At 41.8% G+C, this 21,561-nt stretch overlaps 1 protein-coding gene across 2 annotated transcripts; it reads left to right on the top strand.

The window, feature by feature from the left end:
• The first annotated feature begins 232 nt into the window (after positions 1-232).
• On the top strand, positions 233-20,831 carry KIAA1143 (KIAA1143 ortholog). Of its 2 annotated transcripts, XM_085879497.1 has the most exons (5): positions 332-391; positions 7,424-7,483; positions 12,615-12,737; positions 16,893-16,974; positions 19,445-20,831. In XM_085879497.1, exons 3-5 carry the CDS (start codon positions 12,669-12,671, stop codon positions 19,693-19,695), a joined length of 402 nt encoding a protein of 133 aa, XP_085735623.1. In that variant the 5' UTR covers positions 332-391; positions 7,424-7,483; positions 12,615-12,668; the 3' UTR covers positions 19,696-20,831. The 2 variants fall into 2 exon arrangements, with proteins under 2 accessions (XP_085735622.1, XP_085735623.1); XM_085879496.1 differs by lacking the exon at positions 12,615-12,737 and having other exon boundaries at positions 233-391.
• The last annotated feature ends 730 nt before the right edge of the window (positions 20,832-21,561 follow it).

Here is a 21,561-nt window from a genome sequence, read left to right as displayed (position 1 = left end):
TGCACTCGATGGTCGCCTGAACCGACGAGCGTATTTTTTTATGTTCCTTCATTTTGTTTAGATTCTCATCCTTCGTCACTAATTAAATGTCCGCGTTTTCTAAGCGGTGTATAACAATAATGCAGTTCTCTCTTTCTATTGACTTTATAACTACAACACTCACGGAACGTCGTGATGTGTTGAATTTGGAAGCGGCAAAGTTTAATCACAGCTGGATAAGTAAGCGAAAGGAAAAAAAAAAAAAAAGAGGATGACGTGAGAGCAAAATCGGTCCGATTGTTATGCGATGGCGGCTCGTAATATTACATACGTCCGCCCAGCCGAGCCAGCATTCCTTCGTCGTTTTAAAGAGAGAATTGGGCATCAAGAAGGACCCACCGTCGAGACAAAGGTACGGAAGCAATCTGACTCGGTGTTGTCTCTACGTCATTGTTCGATGTTACGTCACTATGAAACCGTCAGCAGATCCGTGTTGTGTCTTCCGCATGAAGTTTGTTGTGTGTTTATTAACATCGAGTGATTTTTTTTTTTTTAACGTCGTGTTTCCGATATAATCGAAGACAAACGCTCGTCGTACTTTTACCTTATTTGCAGTTGCAGCAGTGGAAACTGCAATTATGTATTATGGGTAAAAAAAAATAAAAAAAAATTAGCGTAAACGCATTGTCTTCAAACTGGCGAGTCGCTTATTGTAAACATTTCACTCATTTACATTCGAAATTTGACCCAGAAATACGTTCGGTCAAAATCGACCAATCAAATCGCTTCCGATAATGATATGCATGAAGCGATGTTGTGACGTCATTTTGGGTAGGATGCAACCCCGGTGGCTGATACTTGTCATACTTTAGAGGAAAATGTGTATTGGTTTGTGGGCGCCAGCAGTGAGCACTATATTCGTTGTGTCTGTTTGTGACTCTCTCCCGAGCATAGCTCCGTGACGTTTGATGTGATCTTGATGAAACTTGGACACAAGCTCGATACCGTGGTCTCGTTGTGTCTTTTTGTATGAGGGGTGTCCCACGCCCACTTGAACTTTTTATTACTTACGAAATCTATTGATGACTTCCGTCCTCTGTTTGTGTGTTTGTTTGTAGGGACGATAACTCGAGAACTGAAGAAGCTCCCAATGTCAAATTACCCCACGTGATTCAGGAGGGTGATGGCTAGCGCTGATTAGATTTTGGTCAAAATCGGTCAAAGGTCAAGGTCACAGTGAGGTCAAACATTCGATTTTTGATGGTTTGGTACAGAATCGTCGTAGAAACTTCTGGTTTGTGTCGCTTCCTTCTCTAGAGACAGCTTTTATTAGACAAGGGCAGAGGCCAAGTTGACGATTTCATAAGTACCTGTGAAGTCTATGACTGCTTGTTTATTTATCGATTTTTTTTTTCCTCGCAATTTCATTTCCTAGAAGCTGTGCGTAATGTCCATAAGTACAACATATAAAAAAATCCGATTCGATTTGGTCAATTTTGACGAAAGAGATAAGTTTTTTTTTTACGGTCGCGCTTCCTCAAAAGCTTCCACTAACTCAATTGTACCTATCGTGGCATTGTTCAATAATGCCCGTGAACCATCGACGCCTCCCGGATTGTTTTATTGTAAAATAATTTCTTCGATCAAATCAAATGTGGCCAAAAGGGTCAGTTATTATTTTGAATTTGCAGTCATCACAACACAAACAAAACTAGAACGGGCACTCGTAGAGCGCATACCTTCACCGCAGCCACTAGTTTGAACATGGCATGAGAGTGAAATGAGGAACTAAAATTCCATTAAATCTGCTCGGGAATTTCGCAAATTTAAACTCCATAGTATACTTCCTGGGATTTAAAATTTAATACCGAATATTTAGGCGTTAAGTCGATGTAAACTACAGCAGAAGTGACAGTGTTACAGCAACCTCCCCCCCCCACCCCAACCGCTCCCTTGGGTGACAGCATTGTACATCTGTCATATTAGAGGGTGGTGAATTGAATACTGAACATTTGGCATCGATTTGATGTAAATGGGAACAAATTTGAAACTTATCACGAAAAAATGAGTTTGACCTTGTTATGACCTTGACTTTTGATCCAATCGCTTCCAAAATCTAATCGATTTGTCCTCTTATGATGTCAAACATGTCACAAAAATATCAGCCGATCCGCCTGTTATTATTACCTTTGTATTAAGTTGTCCACAACGCATCTCAATACAAATATGCATTTCGTGACCCCCATGACCTTTGACCCACAACCGCTACCTAGGGTGACAATAGTACTATACTTTGTGTCATTTCAGAAGATTGGGAATTGAACACTGAACAATTTGGAGTTAATTTGATCTAAATCGGAAACATATTAACCGTTTTCATCATGAAAAAACGATGTTGACCTTTTTGTGACCTTGACCTTTGATCCGATCGCTCCCAAAATCTAATGGATTTGTCCTTTCATGATGCCAAACAAATCCAAAACAATTAAAGCCTCTCTGCATTTTGTTTTTTTGCGTTAAGTTGTCCACAACGCTTTCCGATATAAATGTGAATTTGTGTGACCCCCTTGACCTTTGACCCCCAACCGCTGCCTTGGGTGACAAAAGTACTATACCATGTGTCATATTAGAGGATGGGGAATTTGATTTTGAACATTTTGGAGTTAATTTGCTGTAAATCAAAACAAAATTCACAATTTAATCGCGAAAAAACGATTTTGACCTTTTTGTGACCTTGACCTTAACCTTTGATCCGATCGCTCCCAAAATCTAATCGATTTGTCCTCTTGTGATGCCAAACACATCCACAAAATTTCATGACAATCTGCGAAGTGTTTTTTGTGTAATGTTGTCCACAACGCTTCCAAATCAAAAACTCCATTTTGGTGACCCCCTTGACCTTTGACTTCCACAGACTAACTAGGGTTGCAAACACTATACCATACGCTATATCAGTGGATCGGGATTTGAATGCTGAACATTTTGGACTTAATTTGATGTAAATCGGAACAAAATTGACACTTTAATCACAAAAAAACGATTTTGACCTTTTTGTGACCTTGACCTTGACCTTTGATCCGATCGCTCCCAAAATCTAATCGATTTGTCCTCTCATGATGTCAAACAAGTCCACAAAATTTCATGACAATCTGCTAAGTGGTTTTTGCGTTATGTTGTCCACGACGCTGCCCAATGAAAAATGCTTTGTGGTGACCCCCTTGACCTTTGACCTCCAACCGCTAACTCGGGTTACAACAACACCATATAATATGTTATATTTGAGGATATGGCATTGAATACTGATCATTTTGGCATTAATTTTATGTAAATTGGAATAAAATTGACTGTTATCGCGAAAATAAAAATGTTTGACCTTTTTGTGACCTTGACCTTTGATCCAATCGCTCCAAAAATCTACTCCATTTGTCTTTTCATGACAACAAACCTTCCCACACAATTTCAAGCTAATCCGCTGTAAAGTTTTTGTATAAAGTGATCCAAAACATTGTTAATACCATTTTTGGTGACCCCCTTGACCTTTGACCCCCAACCGCTACCTCGGGTAATTACGCCACACTTTCATGTGGCATAGCCTGGAATGTAGCATTGAGTAATGAACATTTTGGTGTTGGTTTTATCTCGTTCGGATAAAAATTGACTGCGTTATGACGAAAAAACGATTCTGACCTTTTCGTGATCGTGACCTTGATCTTTAATCCGATTGCTCCCAAAAGCTTCGCCTGGCGTCCTTGAGTAACTGCACATCATCTTTGCAAATTTCATGCAAATCGGTCCAGCAGTTTTTGCGCAATGTTGTCCACACACATATTTACCAATAAATAAATAAATACACAGGGGTCAATACAATACCCTCGTCAAACGAAGTTTGCGAAGGTAATAATGTATTTGACGTCACCTGATAATCCTGTCAATCGGTTTATGTCCGAGCATTCGCAATATTGAATGAAGTGTCCATTAAAAATATTTCTGGGTGGAATAATGTTCACAAAAGTTTGATAAATGTTAAAATCTTAACTCCAAATGTAACAAGTAGCGGTACATTCAAAGTACACATACAAAATAAACAAATAACAAATCCTCCAGGGGAGCACATGCAGACAGAATTGGGAGGGAGCGAAGTACAACAATTGATTGATTAATTGCATAATTAAAATAAATAAATAATGATCGTAAAATAATTTCTCGATCAGTTGCCGAATAGCACACCTAAACCACCGTTTCAACCAAATCTGTAACCGTTTTGAAAATGAAGTAATTAATCAAAAAATAATCGATTAATTTATTCAATCGTCAATCAAAAATACCGTTTATAGGCAAATCATTTGGTCACTGTCAAATCTGAATATCACTGTCAAGCTTCCGAGCTCAAAAGGTGCCTGAGATATTGCCGGGATGAGAAATAAAATAAATAAGTAATTAATTGATTAATCAAAAATTAAAAAAATACCATTTTTGCCAAAGCACATCTTCAGTTTTGTCCCCAAATCTCAGCTTCCAAGCTCAAAGGATGGCCGAGGTATCACCCGGACAAACAAGAAAGAAAATAATTTATTAATCAATAAATCAAAAAATACTCTTTATAGCCAAATCATTGTTCACTCTCGTGTCCAAATATCAGCTTCCGAGCTCAAAAGGAGCCTGATATATATTGCCCGGATGAGAAATAAAATATGTAATTGATAAATCGATAATAATCAAGTAATTAATCAATTAATTGATTAATCAAAAGTAAAAAAAAATAAAGATTTTGCCAAAGTACATCTTCACATTTGTCCCCAAATTTCAGATTCCTAGCTCAAAGGATAGCTGAGATTATCACCCGGACAAAGAAACAAACAAGAAAACGGAATAAAAACTGAGTTCTGTATTCCCTTCCTTCAACACCCAGCCATGACGTCATGCATTGCCTAGATATGGAATTGGGAAGGATCGGTGTGCAATTAATTCGGGTAACTTGGTAACTGTGTTGCATGAAATGGTAAATTAAACTCTTCAATTGTTTTTGAACATGTCGTTAACAAAATCCAACAAATCTCTCAAGAGCGTGGGCATTACCATGCGCATTTACAATGTGGTGCACATTTAAACAAGGCATCTTGAAGCTGACATGTCCCTACTTATTTAATCAAGATTGGCAAACTACCCGTACACAGACCATGCTTTTCTCTACATTCCTCTCTGCTCTATGGTAATATCTAACCCCCACACAAACGTAACAATATTATGGAGCTCGTAATGATTTGTAATTAATGGTATGAGTTAGCATTGGTCGAATGCACTACTGTACAGTGCAGTGCACCCCACACGGATGATTTACATTTGCTTTCAGGCATTTAAATGTAACGTTTAATCATTTATGCAACAATATTTGTGCTTTAAATTGAAATTTCTTTAATGAAATTTTCCAATTTGAAAAAGATATCACTGGTTTAATTGGTTGTTGTTCTTCTTTTTCTTCTTTTCCCTCATTCTTGTGGGGTTGGCCAAGGGAAATTTTTGGCCCAAGTCTTTCACGAACCGGCTGGCCAGGCCTGACGTTCAACTAAGTAGTTGGGGTAGAAATTTGTAATTTGGTCAGGGTGCCAGTGACAACTTGCCAACGCTTTGCGAAGGACACCGTGGGATCTTTACCGTCCACCAACTAATGCTGACAGACCTGATACTCCGTTGTCATCCATCAGAGGGACGCACACATCAGAGGCACACACATTGATGAATCACCCTGCTTGTGTAACACCAGGATTACAGTTTATTGCTGGGTCAGGATTTGAACCCAGGATAAACAGCTAAGACACCAGTGTGCATTCCTCTCGGGCTTAGACCATCTTGCCAGCCTGACTGGTGCTCTCTGCTGTTTCCCAGTTATCTATATATTACTAAAACTCTCATCTTGTATGTATGTATGTTCCCGAAATACAGCCATAACGGTACACGATAGCGCAAAAATTATTGGTCCACCTTGCTCACCATTCTCCTGCGGTGTGCAGTATCAAGTTTCGTTCAATTTGGGCAACGAAAAAATTATTTAAAAATCAATTTCCGATTCAGTCAAGTACTCTTCGGGAGAATTTGATCAATACAAACAACCTCAGCGGTATAGTTCGCTGGAGCTATATATTTTATATTTTTTTCTTGAAATGATTTATTTTAAAATCTCAAACATTTAATATAGACAAAGAACGATTTATTTTTAAGCATAAAATAAACATCGTCATTTTGATCTAATACTTCCGTGTTCATTAATAAATAAAATTTAGTTTCGAGGATTACGCACAATAATTTCTTCGACTTTCTTTTTTTCACATTGACGTGCAATATCAACTTTCGTTCAAATCGGGCAACAACAAAAACATTTTTTAATTAATTCCCGATTCAGTCAAGTACTCTTCGGGATTATTTGATCAATGCTAACAACCTCAGCGGTATAGTTCGCTGTCGGTATCTTTTTTTTATTTTATATATTAATTTTTTTGAAATGATTTTTTTTTATCAACCGCTGTCACAGCGGGAACCCAACGGGTTCATGGGTCGTCTAGTATAACAATAAAAATAACAAAAAAAAATTGCAATCATTAAATGAGACTGTACTGTTGGTGAATACGAGTAACACACAAGATGCTTGTGGCAAATTCTCTGTGAATGATTTTGTTCGGTGCTGTATTGATGTTTTGTACAGTTTTATATACTGGTGTACCTGCAATCGATTGCCTATTATTTGGGATCTTATAATTTTATGAGGCAAGATACGAATGACAATCGTTTTTTGTTTTTTATTAACAATTGACAATTTGCATTAACTGGCCATATTTTCTTGTGAACTACCAGAGTTGCGTACAACTTTTTGAAGAGAAGTGCATGGTGTTGCTGCCGATTGGTTTGTCTTCACCATGAATAAAAATTTTGTTGAATAAGAAATCCTTGGAACTTGGATTACAGACGCGCATTTGTTGCATGTAGAACCGTCCTTCCACCTTCAGATGATTTTTGTTGCACAGCGTGCATTTGAATCGGAATGCCACCGCGGCCACACTATTGTCCCGTACATGAAGGCTTGGCGAAACTGGTTCAGTTGGACTTTTTATATATATATATATATATATATATATATATATATATATATATATATATATATATATATATATATATATACATACATACAAAAAAATACCCCATCGATTTGTAAAACACAATTTTTTGGTCTGAATGAATCGCAGCTGCAATGATGTTTTATTGTCGGTTCGACGATTTCGAAATAAATGTTGGTGTTACAAGCGTTCATTGTAATTTGCTCAAAGCCCTTTATTCTAATTGGCTAATGTTCAAATTTTATCCCCAAACCTGTTTGCTTATTGACCATTGTGGGATATTTGTGAAATATAAGTTTGGAGAGGTATACATACATGTTTTCATATCCATTGCTTAGAGGCAAGTGCAAGTGGAAAAAGATGAAGATCGAGAGGATCGAGAAGATGAGAAGCCACAGGTACTGATAGTATTTAATTACTTGTTCAATTGTAGGAATTAACAACTCTTGCTTGTTTTTATATCTTGCAGTACTTGCATGTGTACATCACCATTGCTCAGCCAGACGATGCTTGCAGTGAATGTGATCCACCAAAAGGCGGCTCTCGTGATGGCTTTGAAAATGGCTTCATCGAATGGCAAATGCACATTTTGCATCCCTTACCGAAGCCATTTTAGTCTCTCACCAGGGTCTTTGGGTATGATACGGGCACTCAATTGCCAACTAGTTGTTGTTTTTTAATCTTTTTGTTTGAGTGATAGTTTTTTTAACATCCGCAACCTAAATGCAGACTGCGCGGCTAATCTTGTTCTTGTTCGAAAGACCATGTGCTTTAAGATGCAGCACACCCTGCAGGCGCAGCAACGGAGCAGCAGTTTGGTTTATTTATCTAATGAAATCTTTTTCTCAGAGAAGTCTGGGACAAGACTGCATAGAGGCAAGAATGTCACCACGCAGGTCTCCTATCGAGTTAGGTGCTTGTATTTATTTTCTCCGGTTCCGAAATTGGTGCATTCAAATAATCGAGTCTTAAGCAAATACCAAGAAGTCTATTTAAAGGCTCAGTGACCAATGGAAATTGATTGAAAACCAAGTAAGTTATCTCTTCTTTTCTTTTTTTTTTGTATTGCTCTTTATTTAATTGGGCCCAACCTGGACACTACGACAGACCTTGCACAACACTTGTTCAAAATACCACAAATCTCAAAGGACCAAGAAATAAATTATTGTTTTGGTGAAAATGGCCGGTTCGGTGTTTGCTGCACATGGACGTCGGATTGGAAGTTCGTCCTTCCAGTTCATCAAAGCTACCGTATTTTTTGGTGTACAAGTCAAATGCTTTCCCCTCCCACCCCTCCTGGAAGTCCAGGCCTCGACTTGTACTCAGAATTGACTCTGTGGTTTAAGACATTGAATTACGGAAATGAAAAAAAATTGCTCGATCAATATGCAGTACAATGTTTCAAAACTTGGGTGGGTTGTGACAACACGTGGAGGATGAGTTGGGTTGATGACAAGAACAAGCCAATTAGATTGTGTTTAACGTCCGAATGCAGATCCGGCCTATCAGTGGGACACAAAACATAAACAGTTTGTGAGGCAGTTGCCTTAAAGCAACTTGCATTCTCCTGGAAGGTAAATCCAAACAAAGGCAACCTCGGATCATTCCATAAAACCTGCAACAAGTGTATGTCCACTCTCAGGAGAGCCAGAAATCATCATCCTTCCAATCTCGAGAATAAACTTTCAAACGTGTCTCCCTCCTATAAAACCTGGTGACCCCTTGTCAAGTCTCTCTGGTGTATGCTCCATCCCTGTCCTCACTTCAAATGCCACCAAAGCCGACTCAATTTGTGGGAGGGCCGTATGCCTCGATTGTGCGTTTGCTTCAAATGATTGTGTCCCTACCCCTCTCTCTGTACTAATCCTTCCCATTCGTACCCAATTCTGTGTTGTTTTGCACCTAAGAAGGTGGAAAAGTTTCTCGCAACACTCGACCCTGACTCTGCAACTGGACTGGACGGAATCAACTCGCATGTGCTAAAAATCTGCTCTGCTGCTCTTGCACTTCCTCTCTGTGCCCTCTTCACCCTGTCATTTGCCCTCTGACATCTTCCATCTGCTTGGAAATCAGCCAACATCACTGCACTACATAAAAAGGTGCAGAAATGAATCTCCTTAACTACTGACCTATCAGCTTGCTTCCGATCATCATCATCATCATCATCATCATCATCATCATCATCAAGGTCACGCAATCTATCATTGCAGTTGACATAAAATTATTCATTTTCTCCAACAGCCTCATCTCAGATCATCAATTCAGATTCAGACCTTGGACATGCTGCTTCTACTCTCCCAACAATGAATGGAGGCCCCCAATATTAGTCATGTGATCAGGGCCATCTCTGGACATACCTCGAGTTTTCGATACAATTTTGCATCCAACCTTTCTCTCCAAACTGTCTGCCCTTGGAATCCAAGGCCAACTCAATGCATGGATTACTGACTTCCTCCACTCTTGTAGCCAACGTGTGGCTTTCAATGGAGCCCTTTCTTCTCCTCTCTCTCTCTCTCTCTGTTGAGGCAGTGTTCTAAGCCCCATATTATTCTTAATCTTCATCAATGATCTCACTGACTCTCTGGAAAATCCTCTTTATCTCTTTGTTGATGACTTCACTGCCATGAAATCCCTAATCCTTCTGACAGTGAGGCCTCTTCCCTCTTCTCAGACCTCAACAAAATCACAAACTGGTCAAACATTTAGAACATGTCTTTCAATCCTGAGAAATCCCACACTCACTCACTCTCCGAAAGGACATTCCGCAAATCCTCCCATCTGCTTTATCAACAACCATCTTGAAGAGGTTCAGTCACTCAAACTATTCACCACTCTCCGCCATGATCTTTCTTGGGCAAGCCACGTTTCAGGGTTGGCATCCAAAGACAGATGCCAACTGGGCATCCTCCATCATGCAAAGTCCTTCCTTGACACACCTAAGCTCCTGTCCACCTTTCATCCATTGCTTGATGGAGTACTGCTCTCCCCTGTGGGATGGCTCCCCTGCCTCACATCTTGCTCAACTTGACACCGTGGAAACCAAGGCTTTCAAGATCATTGAAATCTCTTGCGATAAAGTTGAGTCTATGGGCCTATCACTTCGCCATCACCAACAGGTCAGTGGTCTCTCTGTCTTCTTCAACATAATTTCTGGTCTTGCACCCTTTGCCCTCTCTATGCTCTGTCCCTGCCCCCAAATATCTGCAGAATGCACATGGTTCCCCATCAACCCCTCCTAGTCAAACTGTCGAAATTCAGAACCACTGCTCAACTCTGCTAATTTATTCCTCTCTTGCTGCCTGTGGAACTGCCTTCCACACTCTCTTCAATCTCATTATTCCCTCTGGCTCTTCAAGACAGCTGTTCACCACCATCTCAAGTCATCTCCTGTACAAATCTCAAGTTAGGCCTCACTATCTGCCATGATCTTTCCTGGGAAAGCCACATCTCCAAGCTGGCCTCCAAAGCCAGTCAACGTTTGGGTATCTTCCGTCACGCAAAGTCCTTCCTTGGCATACCTGAACTCCTGACCACGTAAAAAGCTTTCGTCCACAGCCTGATGGAGTACTGCCCCCCCCCCTCTGAACTGGTGCTCCCGCCTCTGACTTTTCTCGGCTTCACGCTGTGGAAACCAAGGCATTTAAGATAATTTGTATCTCTACTCCTGCGATGAGGTTGAGTCTTTGGGTTTCTCAATCTCTCACTGCAGGCAGATCGATGGTCTTTCCGTCTTCGTCTGCCAGCAACCCCTTTCTGGTTAAACTACCACAATCAAGAATCGCTGCTCACCTTCATTATTTAATTCCTCCTTTTTCCCATCTTTGTAACAAACTCCCACACACTCTTCCCTCCAGGTCTTCAAAATAGTTGTTCACCACCATCTCTTATCTTCCCCCATCCAAAACCATGATCTTTTCTATCCTCATTAATCCACCCCAAACCCACCTCCTTCATATTTCCTGCTTTCCTTCCTGAAAGCCCCTTTATCGTCCATCTTGTTTACACCACCCTATCCCTCTCCCTTCCACAGATCTCATGTGTCTATTCCCCACTATTTTGTGCTTCCCTCTCATCTCCTGCTCCCCTTGCTCTACGTTCTGGGTGTTTTTTTTTTTTTGTATACCTTGTCGATGCTCGTGTGAGAGCTAACACACAACGCACAGCAAGGGGGCATGAGACAAGAGGGGCGGGAGTGGGAGGGATAAAACAGTGGGGAACAGACACATTAGGAGATCTGTGGAAGGGAGAGGGATGGGACGGGGAACATGGGGAATACAAGATGGACATTACAGGGACTTTCAGGAAGGAAAGCAGGGAATTTGAAGGAAGTGGGCTTGGGTGGATTATCGGGGGTAGAAAAGATCGAGGATTTGGATGGGGGCTGGTTCCTGGTGGTTCCTAAAGAGGTGGTGGTGGTTCCTGGTTCCTAAAGAGGTGGTGGTGAACAGCTGTTTTGAAAGCCTGGAGGGAAGAATGGAAAAGAATAGAGTGAGGGAGTTTATTCCAAATGTGGGAAAAAAGAGGAATGAAAGAGTGAAAGTGAGCAGTGATTCATGATTTTGGTAGTTTTACCAGAAGGGGGTTGTTGGCGGACCTTGAGTGCCCTGTGGAAATGTGGTGGGACAAATCTCAGAGAGAGCAGGGGGGCAAGGCTGGAGAGGAGACGGTAAAAGACAGAAAGACAACTGACCAACCTGGGGTGATTGAGTGAGAGGCCCAAAGACTCAGCTTCATTGCGGGAGATGCCGATGATCCTAAATGCCCTGGTTTCTACAGCGTGAAGCCGAGAAAGGTGGGAGGCAGGAGCTCCAGCCCAGAGGGGAGAGCAGTACTCCATCAGGCTATGGACAAAAGCTTTGTAAGTGGTCAGGAGCTCAGGAGGGCCGAGGAAGGACTTTGCACGACGGAGGATACCCAGTCGGCAACTGGCTTTGGAGGCGAGGTTTGAAATGTGGCTTTCCCAGGAAAGGTCATGGCAAATAGTGAGACCCAGAAGCTTGAAAGAAAGGACTTCTTCCAGAGGATTGTTGAGAAAGTGGATGGGGGGGGTTTTCTAGAAGTGTTAGCTCTTACCTGAACCTCGACATTGTATAAAAAAAAAAATTTTTAAAGGCATGATCTTTTCTACACCTGTTAAACCACCCCCACTCCCAAAATTTTGCTTGTTTCCATATTGTCTACCCCTTGTGTTCTCCCCGACCCCTCATTGTTACCTGCATTCCTTGTTTGTCCATCTCCATTGACATTCTCCCTCCACTCTGCTATTGGTGTTTTACCTCTCTTCTGCTTTTCCCTTTGTTATGTTGTGTCCTGTCCTGTTCTATGTCCGAGCTCTTCCACGAGCCGAGAACCATGTTTAAGCAACAAAAAAAAACTGCTCCACCTTGCGGAGGTATTCCGCTCTACCAAGTGCCATTCTCATTTATGATGCATTGTATTGTGTTGGTTGCATAATTTATTCACCGCACCACCAAAGATGAGCGGAGGTTGTTTTCAACCCTGTCTGTCTTTTTGTCTGTCTGTGAGCAGGATATCTCAAATTGTGGATGGATTTGAACGAACCATGGTGGACCTGATGGGTGTATGACGAGGACGAATCAATTTGATTTTGGTGAAGATCCGAATCCAGATCCAGATACGAGAATTTTTCAAGTGATTCTTCACTATTGAAATATAGGGCCTAAAATGATGTATAGCATGATCATGACATGTCAAAAAGTTGTGTACGGATTTGGACAAAACTAAGTGGATGAGTTGGGTAGGTGACAAGAACAAGCTGATTACATTTGGGTTCAGGTCCGGATCCAGATCCGGCCTATTGGTAGTATCCAGAATGTAAACTATTCAGCCTGGTTGAGGTATACGCTCTACCGAGTGCCGTTCTCGTTGGTCTGTTTCGCCAACTGACACTCTATGAGTGATTTCTAGTTTGTTATTTGCAAAATCGAAGATTTTTCAAGTCTATTGGTTCGTCGATTTTGTTATTCTGTCTGCCTGTCACCTACAGGTCACAATTTTCAACCGATCTTCACGAAATTTCACCACATGGTAGACTTTGTCATAAGAAAGAAACCTATTGTTTTTGAGGTCAAAAGGTCAACATAGGCCAAAGGTCAACAACTGAGGTGGTGTTTATAAAATCCTCAATTTTCATCTGATTGACTTGAAATTTGAAGAGGATATATATTTCAGATCACTGAATTCAACCAGCCGATTATTTTTGAGGTCAACATAGGCCCAAGGTCAACAACTTCGGTTGTTTTTCTAAAATCCTCAATTTTCATCCGATTGAGTTGAAATTTGAAAAGGATTTATATTTCAGGACACCAAATTCAACCAAACGATTGTTTTTAAGGTCAACATAGACCAACAGGTCAACATAGGCCCAAGGTCAACAACTAAAGTGGTATTTCTAAAATCCTCACTTTTCAACCTATTGACTTGAAATTTGAAGAGGGTTTATATTTCCGGTCACTGAATTCGACTAGCCAATCATTTTTGAGGTCAACATAGGCCAAATTTCTAAAATTGTCAATTTTCATCCGATTGCCTTGTAATTTGAAGAGGATTTGCATATCAGGTCAATGAATTCAACCACCAATTATTTTCGAGGTCAACATAGGTCGACTTTCTAAAATTGTCAAATTTCATCTGATTGACTTGAAATTTGAAGAGGAGTTGCATATTTGGTCTTTCCATTCAACCACCAATTATTTTTGAGGTCATATTTGCTTTATGGATTTTGCAGGTATCGTCTTCTTGCATGATGTCTTCTTCTTGTGTGTTTGTCTGAGCACAATATCTCAAAATGATGTGGACAGTTTGGGGGTGTGACGAGGACAAATTGATTCAATTTTGGTGAAGATCCGGATTCGGGCGGACGTCTGCGCTCTGCAGAGTATCCTTCCAGTTAAGTCTGTTTCTGGAGTATGCTCCCCTTCCATTCCTTCCCTCTCTTTCAAATGGCACCACAGCCAACTCTGCTCATGAGAGGGCCAAATGCCTCAATTGTGTGTCTGCCTCCAAATCTTGGGTTCACAACCCCTCTCTGTACCCACCCTTCCTAGTCATACCCAATTGCTCCTGGACTCTCCTCATCCTGTACCCCACCCCACTTGGGCAGCACCGAGTAACTCCTGCCAGCAAGGACAGACAGTAGAATTATGCATTTCTCACTTTCAAAGCATCAACTCCAGTTGCGTACTTAAATACGCCATATATCAAGCAATAAAAGTTGTTTCTAATTGCATTGGATCACGTGACTTTCCATCTCGAGAAGATTTTTTTTTTTCGATCAAAAGATACTTTTTGATTGTTTTAATATCAAGGCAGAAGATACTTTGACTCCTTTCCTCTTCGTCCTCCACGATTGGGTGCTTTACACCGCCATCCGAACTGATGAGGATGGTTTCCAACTGTGCAGGAGAATGAGTGGGCACCATCTGGAGAAGCGATTGTCGGTTCTTGGATACGCAAATGACTTTGTCCTTCTTTCGTCCTCAGCCACCAGCACATAACTCGTGTTCACCAACCTGATACAAGTGTCGACCAAAGTTGGGCTACAGATCAACACCACCAAGGTCAAAGTATTAACTATTCCATTGGACCGAGACATACAAATCACCTGCAGCAATGAAACCAGAGTTGTGAGTACTCTACCATGCTGTACGTGGTTTGTCTACTTTGGTAGCTCCATTCCTAATCCACATTACTTGCAGAAACGTTGAGCTTTGGCCTGGTCGGCTTTACAGCATCTGAATCTAGTGCTGAACTCCACTGCTCTGCCTGACCGGCTCAGAAGCAAGATATTTTGTGCCCCAGTAGATGGTACTGCTGTACAACGTGCACACCTGGATATTGACCGAGACCTTTCAGCGGGAGATTTACACCGCACACTTATAACTGCTCAGAGTGGCCTTCAAGATACACTGGTGGATGTGGATTACCAATAAGGAGCTCTACCAGCATGCCAAGCTCAAACTGCTGAACCAAGTTTTGCGAGTGCAGAGAATCCGTCAAGTTGGACATATCCAATGATGGGGTTATTGCACCCAAAGCCATCCAGCAGGTTTTGACCTGGTGCCCCACACAGTGGTTACGATGCAATCAAGGATGCAGTAGGACATTTCTGGACAGGCTTCTGTCAGATTGTGACGATAGTATTATCTGACGTCCCTACGATAACGTCTTCCATGTATTTTGTACTTGTGTTATTTTACTTGCCGTAACCATTGTTTTTGGGAATGGTATTGTTACGAATCTGGAAGCCATTTACACACAAACAGACAGCAGTCCCAAAGCTTAATTTCAATAAGTATGTGTATAGTTAGATTCCTCCCTATGTTGAAAGGGAATTACATGTGTGCGCTGCGAAGTTTCTTTTGAGTTAGATTTTTGCAATACCCAACGCCAACAATCAATCCTTCACTTCTTCGCACCATCGACGGTATTGCCCACGTGCGTTTGACCACAGACGTGGGCGGAGGTTTCCTCACCTCAGAACACTGACTCCGCCCAGGAAAGGAGGGGTTGTCCCCTGTCCAATCATGGATGGCCAGCACATCACCCCACAAAACCCTGTCCAATCAGGGCAAAGATTACCTCAGAGGACCGATCACCCCATCCCGCCTGGGGGGGATAAGAATCGCCGGGCTCCCCGTAGTGCTCGCTGGAGTTGGGTTGGAATTGTCGGAGAAGAAAGGGGTCGACATTGCTCTTGGTGGTCGTCGTTGCCGTGTCTCAAGCTGGTCCTCTGGGTATTCCACAGCCGTCGACTTCCATCTCTCATTTTGTCGAGCAATAACCCGGAGTCCGAGCCGGGAATCTCCGCAGGCCCTCTGTGAGGAGCGACCCTGGACCCCGCTATACTGTGTCTGGGCTCGCCGACGACCCCGAGTTTCACACCTGCAGTCGTGGGCCAAACCGCACGAGGCAGACAGGTACCGACCAAACTCTGACCGCCAGCCTGTCTATCCCCTTGGCTGCGAGGGTCGAAATAAAGATAATCCGGGTCTTTTCTTTTGGTGTGTGTGTCTGTGGTGGTGCCGTCCTATAAGTAGAAATTGTATAAGTGTTGATTGCTCATTGTACAATGCCTGTATATTCGGAATAAGTCGACACTGTCTTATTATTGTAAATAAATAACTGTTAAATGTTCCAGTTCTTTGCCTGTTGTTTCTACCATTGGCCTAGCATGGTTCGGGTTTGAGTTATAGTGAAGCCATTTGTGCCTCAGTTGTCATTTGGGCCGGCGCAGCTTTGGTAATTTCCGCTCGGTTATGCCAGATCCGAGTCTGTAACAGCGACTCGGTTCGGACAAAGCCAGCCGAGGGTGTGGCTTCCCCGGTAGTTAGATAGCGTGAGTATTTAGGTAAATTGGAATAGACAAGTGGACCCTTCCTCACGCCGTCGAAATATTGGTGACCACGGTCCTTTAAGCAACCCGTCGACTCTGGAGTTATCCGGGGTGACTACCTACGATTCCGGGTGTTCGGTGGGAGACGGCCCTACTGCTCCGTCTGGCGGTCGTTCCTCGCCACTGACCCCCGGCCCACAACAGTATATTATTATTTAACATCAAAGCATTGCTCTTTTTTTCCGTTGTTATTTTGGAGACCATCTATAAAGCGATTGAACTAATTTGGATGAAAATTGCTGCAATGCTTAATTGCCCAACCTAGAAATGAATGGTTTTTTTTTGGGGGGGGGGGTTGGCAGCATGATGTAGTGAAGTTTCCAGTCTTCATTTTAGTTACTGAATTCTACTAATTGATGAAATCCAATTTTTGGATAACCTGTCATGTACAGGTGGTGGTGCTTATGGTTGGAGATCTTACTCAAGAAGAGGCAGAGCAGGCTCGCATTGAGAAGCAAGGTGCCAAAGATGCTGGTTGGTGCCTTTATTAATGAGAGTTTCTCATAAATTATGGTTGGCATTGTCTTTAAGAGCCGATTTGCTGATTGTTCACACACAGCTTTTGTCCATAACCGCCAGTTTTGATTTGGAATGTTTTTAATACAAAGAGGATGGATGCAGTTTGTAACCTCGACACCAAAGTGGCCGCAAAGTTTTCCTTTGCTCTCCCTGGTCTTATTTATTTGTTCGTTTTTATCGGGCTGTACTTGCCATCCCTTTATTGTTTTGGCCCTACATTTTATCACTGATCGCACTTTTGAAGCCATATTGCTAAGAACTAATCTCTTGAAATTTGAGCCTTGAATGTAATTCTTATACACGCATATCAATATAACGTGCATTGCGTGGTGCACGTTCAAAGCTTCCTTGTGTGGAAATACAGCCTGGCTGCATTTGGGTGAGATGTTTTTTTTTTCTTACAATGGAAGATGTTTCTCAAGAAGCCCAGTATCCAATCACACGCCATTACACCTCACAGAAACAGTGGGGAAGGATCCAAGAAAAATTAAGATTACATTTGAAATATTATGCAGTAGAGATGTTGATTTGCCCAAATAATGTCTGACTATTATAAGCACAAACATTTATCCACAAATTACTAATTTTGAACATATTATACCACCCCCCCCCTTTGGCTATTGAGTTAATACCAAGTGGGGTTGACTCTGTTGGCTCAGTGGTTAGGGTGGTGGCTTGGGATCCAAGGGTCCTGAGTTCAAGCCTCGTTGCCCGCTGAATTACTTCACCAGGGGGCTGACTTAGCCTGCCATCCTTCCGAGGTCGGCAAAATGGGTACCAGCTTTCTGGGGATGATCGAGTCATTCGAGTATCCTGCGTCGGAGTGGCGACCCGTCCAGGATTGTGCCCAATAGCCAAGGAAACTGCTTCGGCAGCACCGACACTCTGTACAGAGTATGGTTCCAATGGAAGGATGGATGGGGTTGACTCTGCCTGTCATCCTCCCGAGGTCGGAAAAATGAGTTCCGGCTTGCTGGTATCCTGCGTCGGAGTGGTGACCCGTCCAGTATCATGCCCAATAGCCAAGGACACTGCTTTGACAGCACCAACGCTCTGCACAGAGTATGGTCCCAATGGATGGATGATAACATATGCCTTGCATAAACTCTTAAATTAACTAGAAAGACACTCAGTACAGCACATGTCTCTGCTACGCTGAACAGTTTATTTTGTATCCCACTGATAGGCCGCATCTGGATCCTGAACTGAACCAAAATCGAATCGGCTTGTTCTTATCAGCGACCCAACTCATCCACCAAATTTAACCTGAATCTGTCTGTAACTTTTTGAGCTATCAAGCTCTTTTGGCCCTATCCACCAATGGTTAAAAATCACTTAAAAAATAAATTTTAATTATCTTATCCGATTCCAGATCTTCAACAAAATCTCATCGTTTCATCCTTGTTATACACTCAAACTGTCCACCAAGTTTTGTCTGAATCCATCCATAACTTTTTGAGATATCCTGCTCACAGACGAACAAATGGATGAAAACATGACCTTAGGTTGCAAAGGTAATTACGTACTGTTTCAACATCAGTTGCACCATGACTACGTCTATTAATTACGTACTATTGGAAAATACCTTTAAAACAATTACTCTTTAGACTGCTGAGACCCCTTAAACCTTTGAAGACCCTTCATACATTTTAGACCTCTATATACCTAAAAAACCCGTTCGACCCTATATAACCTTTAGACCCTTTAACCTTTAAGATGCTTTATACACCTTTAGATCCCCTTTTTAGACCCTTTAGACCTTTACACCCTTTAAGTGTCTTGACTCCCTTTAGGCCCATTAGACCTTAACATCCTTTTGACATGTTAGACATATTTACACACCCTTTAGACTACTTGGACCCTTGACCATTTAGAGCTTTAGACCTTTTCAGAAACGTTTAGATCCCTTCAGATGCCTTTAGACCTCTAAGACATTTCCATTCTTTATAGAGTAGACCCTGACTGCTATTGGAACTTCCCCTTTAGAGTTAAGACCATCGAGAACATTTTAGATGCACAGCACACAAACATATATGGTCTTCTTGCAAAACACAGACTCTACCTTTTTCAGTAAGTAATACACAAGCTCCACTGGGTACTCTGCTCATATGAATAACCATCATTGATCAACCTCCGCCACCACCCCCCCCCTTCATTCTCCCCGTGCATGACATTGTTAACTGTGCACCACAAATGCAAAAATGTAACATCAAACAAATTATCCCGACTGTCTTTTCCTGAGGTTTTACAATCCTTTGTAGAGCATTAATACAAAACAACAATCCACTGCAGGAAAAGGTGCATGTGCTTTTGAAAAATGGAATGCTGGATGGAGGAAAATTGCTTTACGGACTTGCTGAACCTCATTGATAATCTTTTGAACCAATATAAGCTTGAGTTTGATGCCTTACCCTTTTTATTTCAGAGGTCGCAACTGATGGCAGGATTCTATTCCGTAAACCAGCAAAGAGAGCTTCTGGAACAGAAGGAGGAGCTGGCATAAAAGCTAATACAGTGAGCAAACGGCAGAGACTTGCAACTGAGGCTAGCAGGAAAGAAGAAATGAGTGCAGAGAGGAAGCTGAAGCCAAAGAAGTGTGAAGAACAAGCGAAAAGTATTGAAAAAAGAAACGTCAGTCTGCTGTCATTTGGTGATGAGGAAGAAGAGGAGAGCTGAGATGTACAAGAACCTCCTTTAAGTCTTCTGCCTGTGTGAGAATGCAAAGCATGGCGATCATCACAAACTCTGCAAAATGGTTCATCAGCAGAGTTTAATATCCTGCATTTGCATTGATTCATTGTATGCAATGGAAAGTTTGGGAGGTGTGTGTTGATTGTGCAGATGGGAAAGGAGGGAGGAGAACATTCATGGCTGTAAGTTGTAAGGATGTGCAATTTCTATAAAGCCAGTTGAGGGAAGACTCTTATTGAAAAAAGGTACCACCAACCAGTATAACTGTCAAGCAGACAAGGTTCCAGTCTGACATTTCAACCACCGAGCGGCCTTAATCCGGAACTGTACAGGCATTGTATGCTAGGTGAAACACACCCTTCCAATGTAGAGGAAGTCATGTGATGCAACCCCTACATCCCACCTGCTCTCCACCCCCTCCCCCCACCCCCCTCAATACACACACACACATACACACACACACCCTCCCCTGAGAGCTTTAACACCAAGTTTTAAGGGTTAAGTCTAATGTCAGCCCTGAGCCTTGCTTGCTTGGCAGCTATACTAGTTAATAGTCCCTTCATTTATTTAATTTGGAATCACAATTTAAGAACCACTTTGTTATTATTAATTGATCCTCTTTCAGGTGGGAAGCTTTAATTTTTAAACCCTTCTATCATATTACAAGAGCTCATGCATGCTTCATCCACCAGCATGAGGCCATAGCATGCTTCAGTCTTCGTATACATACAATGTGTATATATATATATATATATATATATATATATATATATATATATATATATATATATGTATGTATGTATATGTTACATAAGAAGTGTGAATCCTGCGGTTGTGTTCTCAATTGATGCATAAACTGTAGAAACCTTTTTTGGTGTTTGGCCGTAGACTAAGATTGTCAGCCGAAGTACTGGCAATGCATTGGCCCTCATTTGGTTGTGGTGTTTGGGTTGGTTGTCCTGAAGTTGCTCGATGGAGTATGTTGTGTCCTTATATATATTGACAGTTTTATTATTAAATCAGGACGTAAAGACACGTTTGATATCAAGCAAGAAATAAATTTATATCACAACCTTCTTTCAGAATAAACCCTGCAAATAAACTCGTTTTTCAATTCCAAACACTGCAACCTGTGTGTTTTTTTCACTGTGGTTTGTTTGGCTTTTAACCTCTGTTTATAGTTCAACAAGAAATGGAGATGTGTCAACATTATTTTGTACATAAAGAGTGCATTTAAATGTTTCCCTGCTTTTTCAGCGAGCTCAACCAGACGCCTTGCAATTTAAGAAACATTGAATTTGTAACATAGGGTTCTGGTTGCACGCATACACAAACAGCCCTGTTTGCCTGAGTCTGGGCTACATGTGGGATTGGGGTCATCATGTGCCACATTGGCGAGTGGCAGCAAGCCACCTTAGTTTAAGATTCAAAAAAAGAAAAAAATTACCAGTAAAAAAAGCAGTTTGTTTTATGGGCCGACGCGGTTTTCGACTGGACTGGGTGGGCGTGCTTCGTCCAGAAACCCACAAAAGCAGTCTTGTGTCACATCAGCTTGCTGGGTCCAGGGCACACTGTGAGGCTTGTGGGCTCGGAGCATGATGCGGCAACGGCCGAAAGTGTTGGGATAAGAATAGTGAGAGGCTTGCGAGAACAGACGATGATGCATAAATGCTACATATATTATAGTGAGATCTCCACAGGTTGGGACCACCAACTAGAAGGCCTGTACATAATTGTGATGCAAATCTAAAGAATTTAATAATACATATATATGTAATTTATGATCGTGGGTTGTAAGAAAGTATTTGATACTTGCTTTGTTGGATGCAGAGGCATCTGGGGGTGGTGTAC

Source organism: Eptatretus burgeri, chromosome 4, assembly GCF_056783735.1.
Source record: "Eptatretus burgeri isolate ZD-2024b chromosome 4, Ebu_testis_v1, whole genome shotgun sequence".
Taxonomy (NCBI): Eukaryota; Metazoa; Chordata; class Myxini; order Myxiniformes; family Myxinidae; genus Eptatretus; species Eptatretus burgeri.
The sequence above is the reverse complement of the archived record's forward strand: the minus strand, read 5'-3'. Positions and strand labels throughout refer to the sequence as shown.

Excerpts from the sequence above, each read along its gene's own strand:
- KIAA1143 (XM_085879496.1), top strand. The coding sequence starts at position 287 with ATGGCGGCTCGTAATATTACATACGTCCGCCCAGCCGAGCCAGCATTC. Across the intron at positions 392-7,423 it reads GACCCACCGTCGAGACAAAG|AGGCAAGTGCAAGTGGAAAA; the intron begins GTACGGAAGCAA and ends TCCATTGCTTAG. Across the intron at positions 16,975-19,444 it reads GCAAGGTGCCAAAGATGCTG|AGGTCGCAACTGATGGCAGG; the intron begins GTTGGTGCCTTT and ends TTTTTATTTCAG.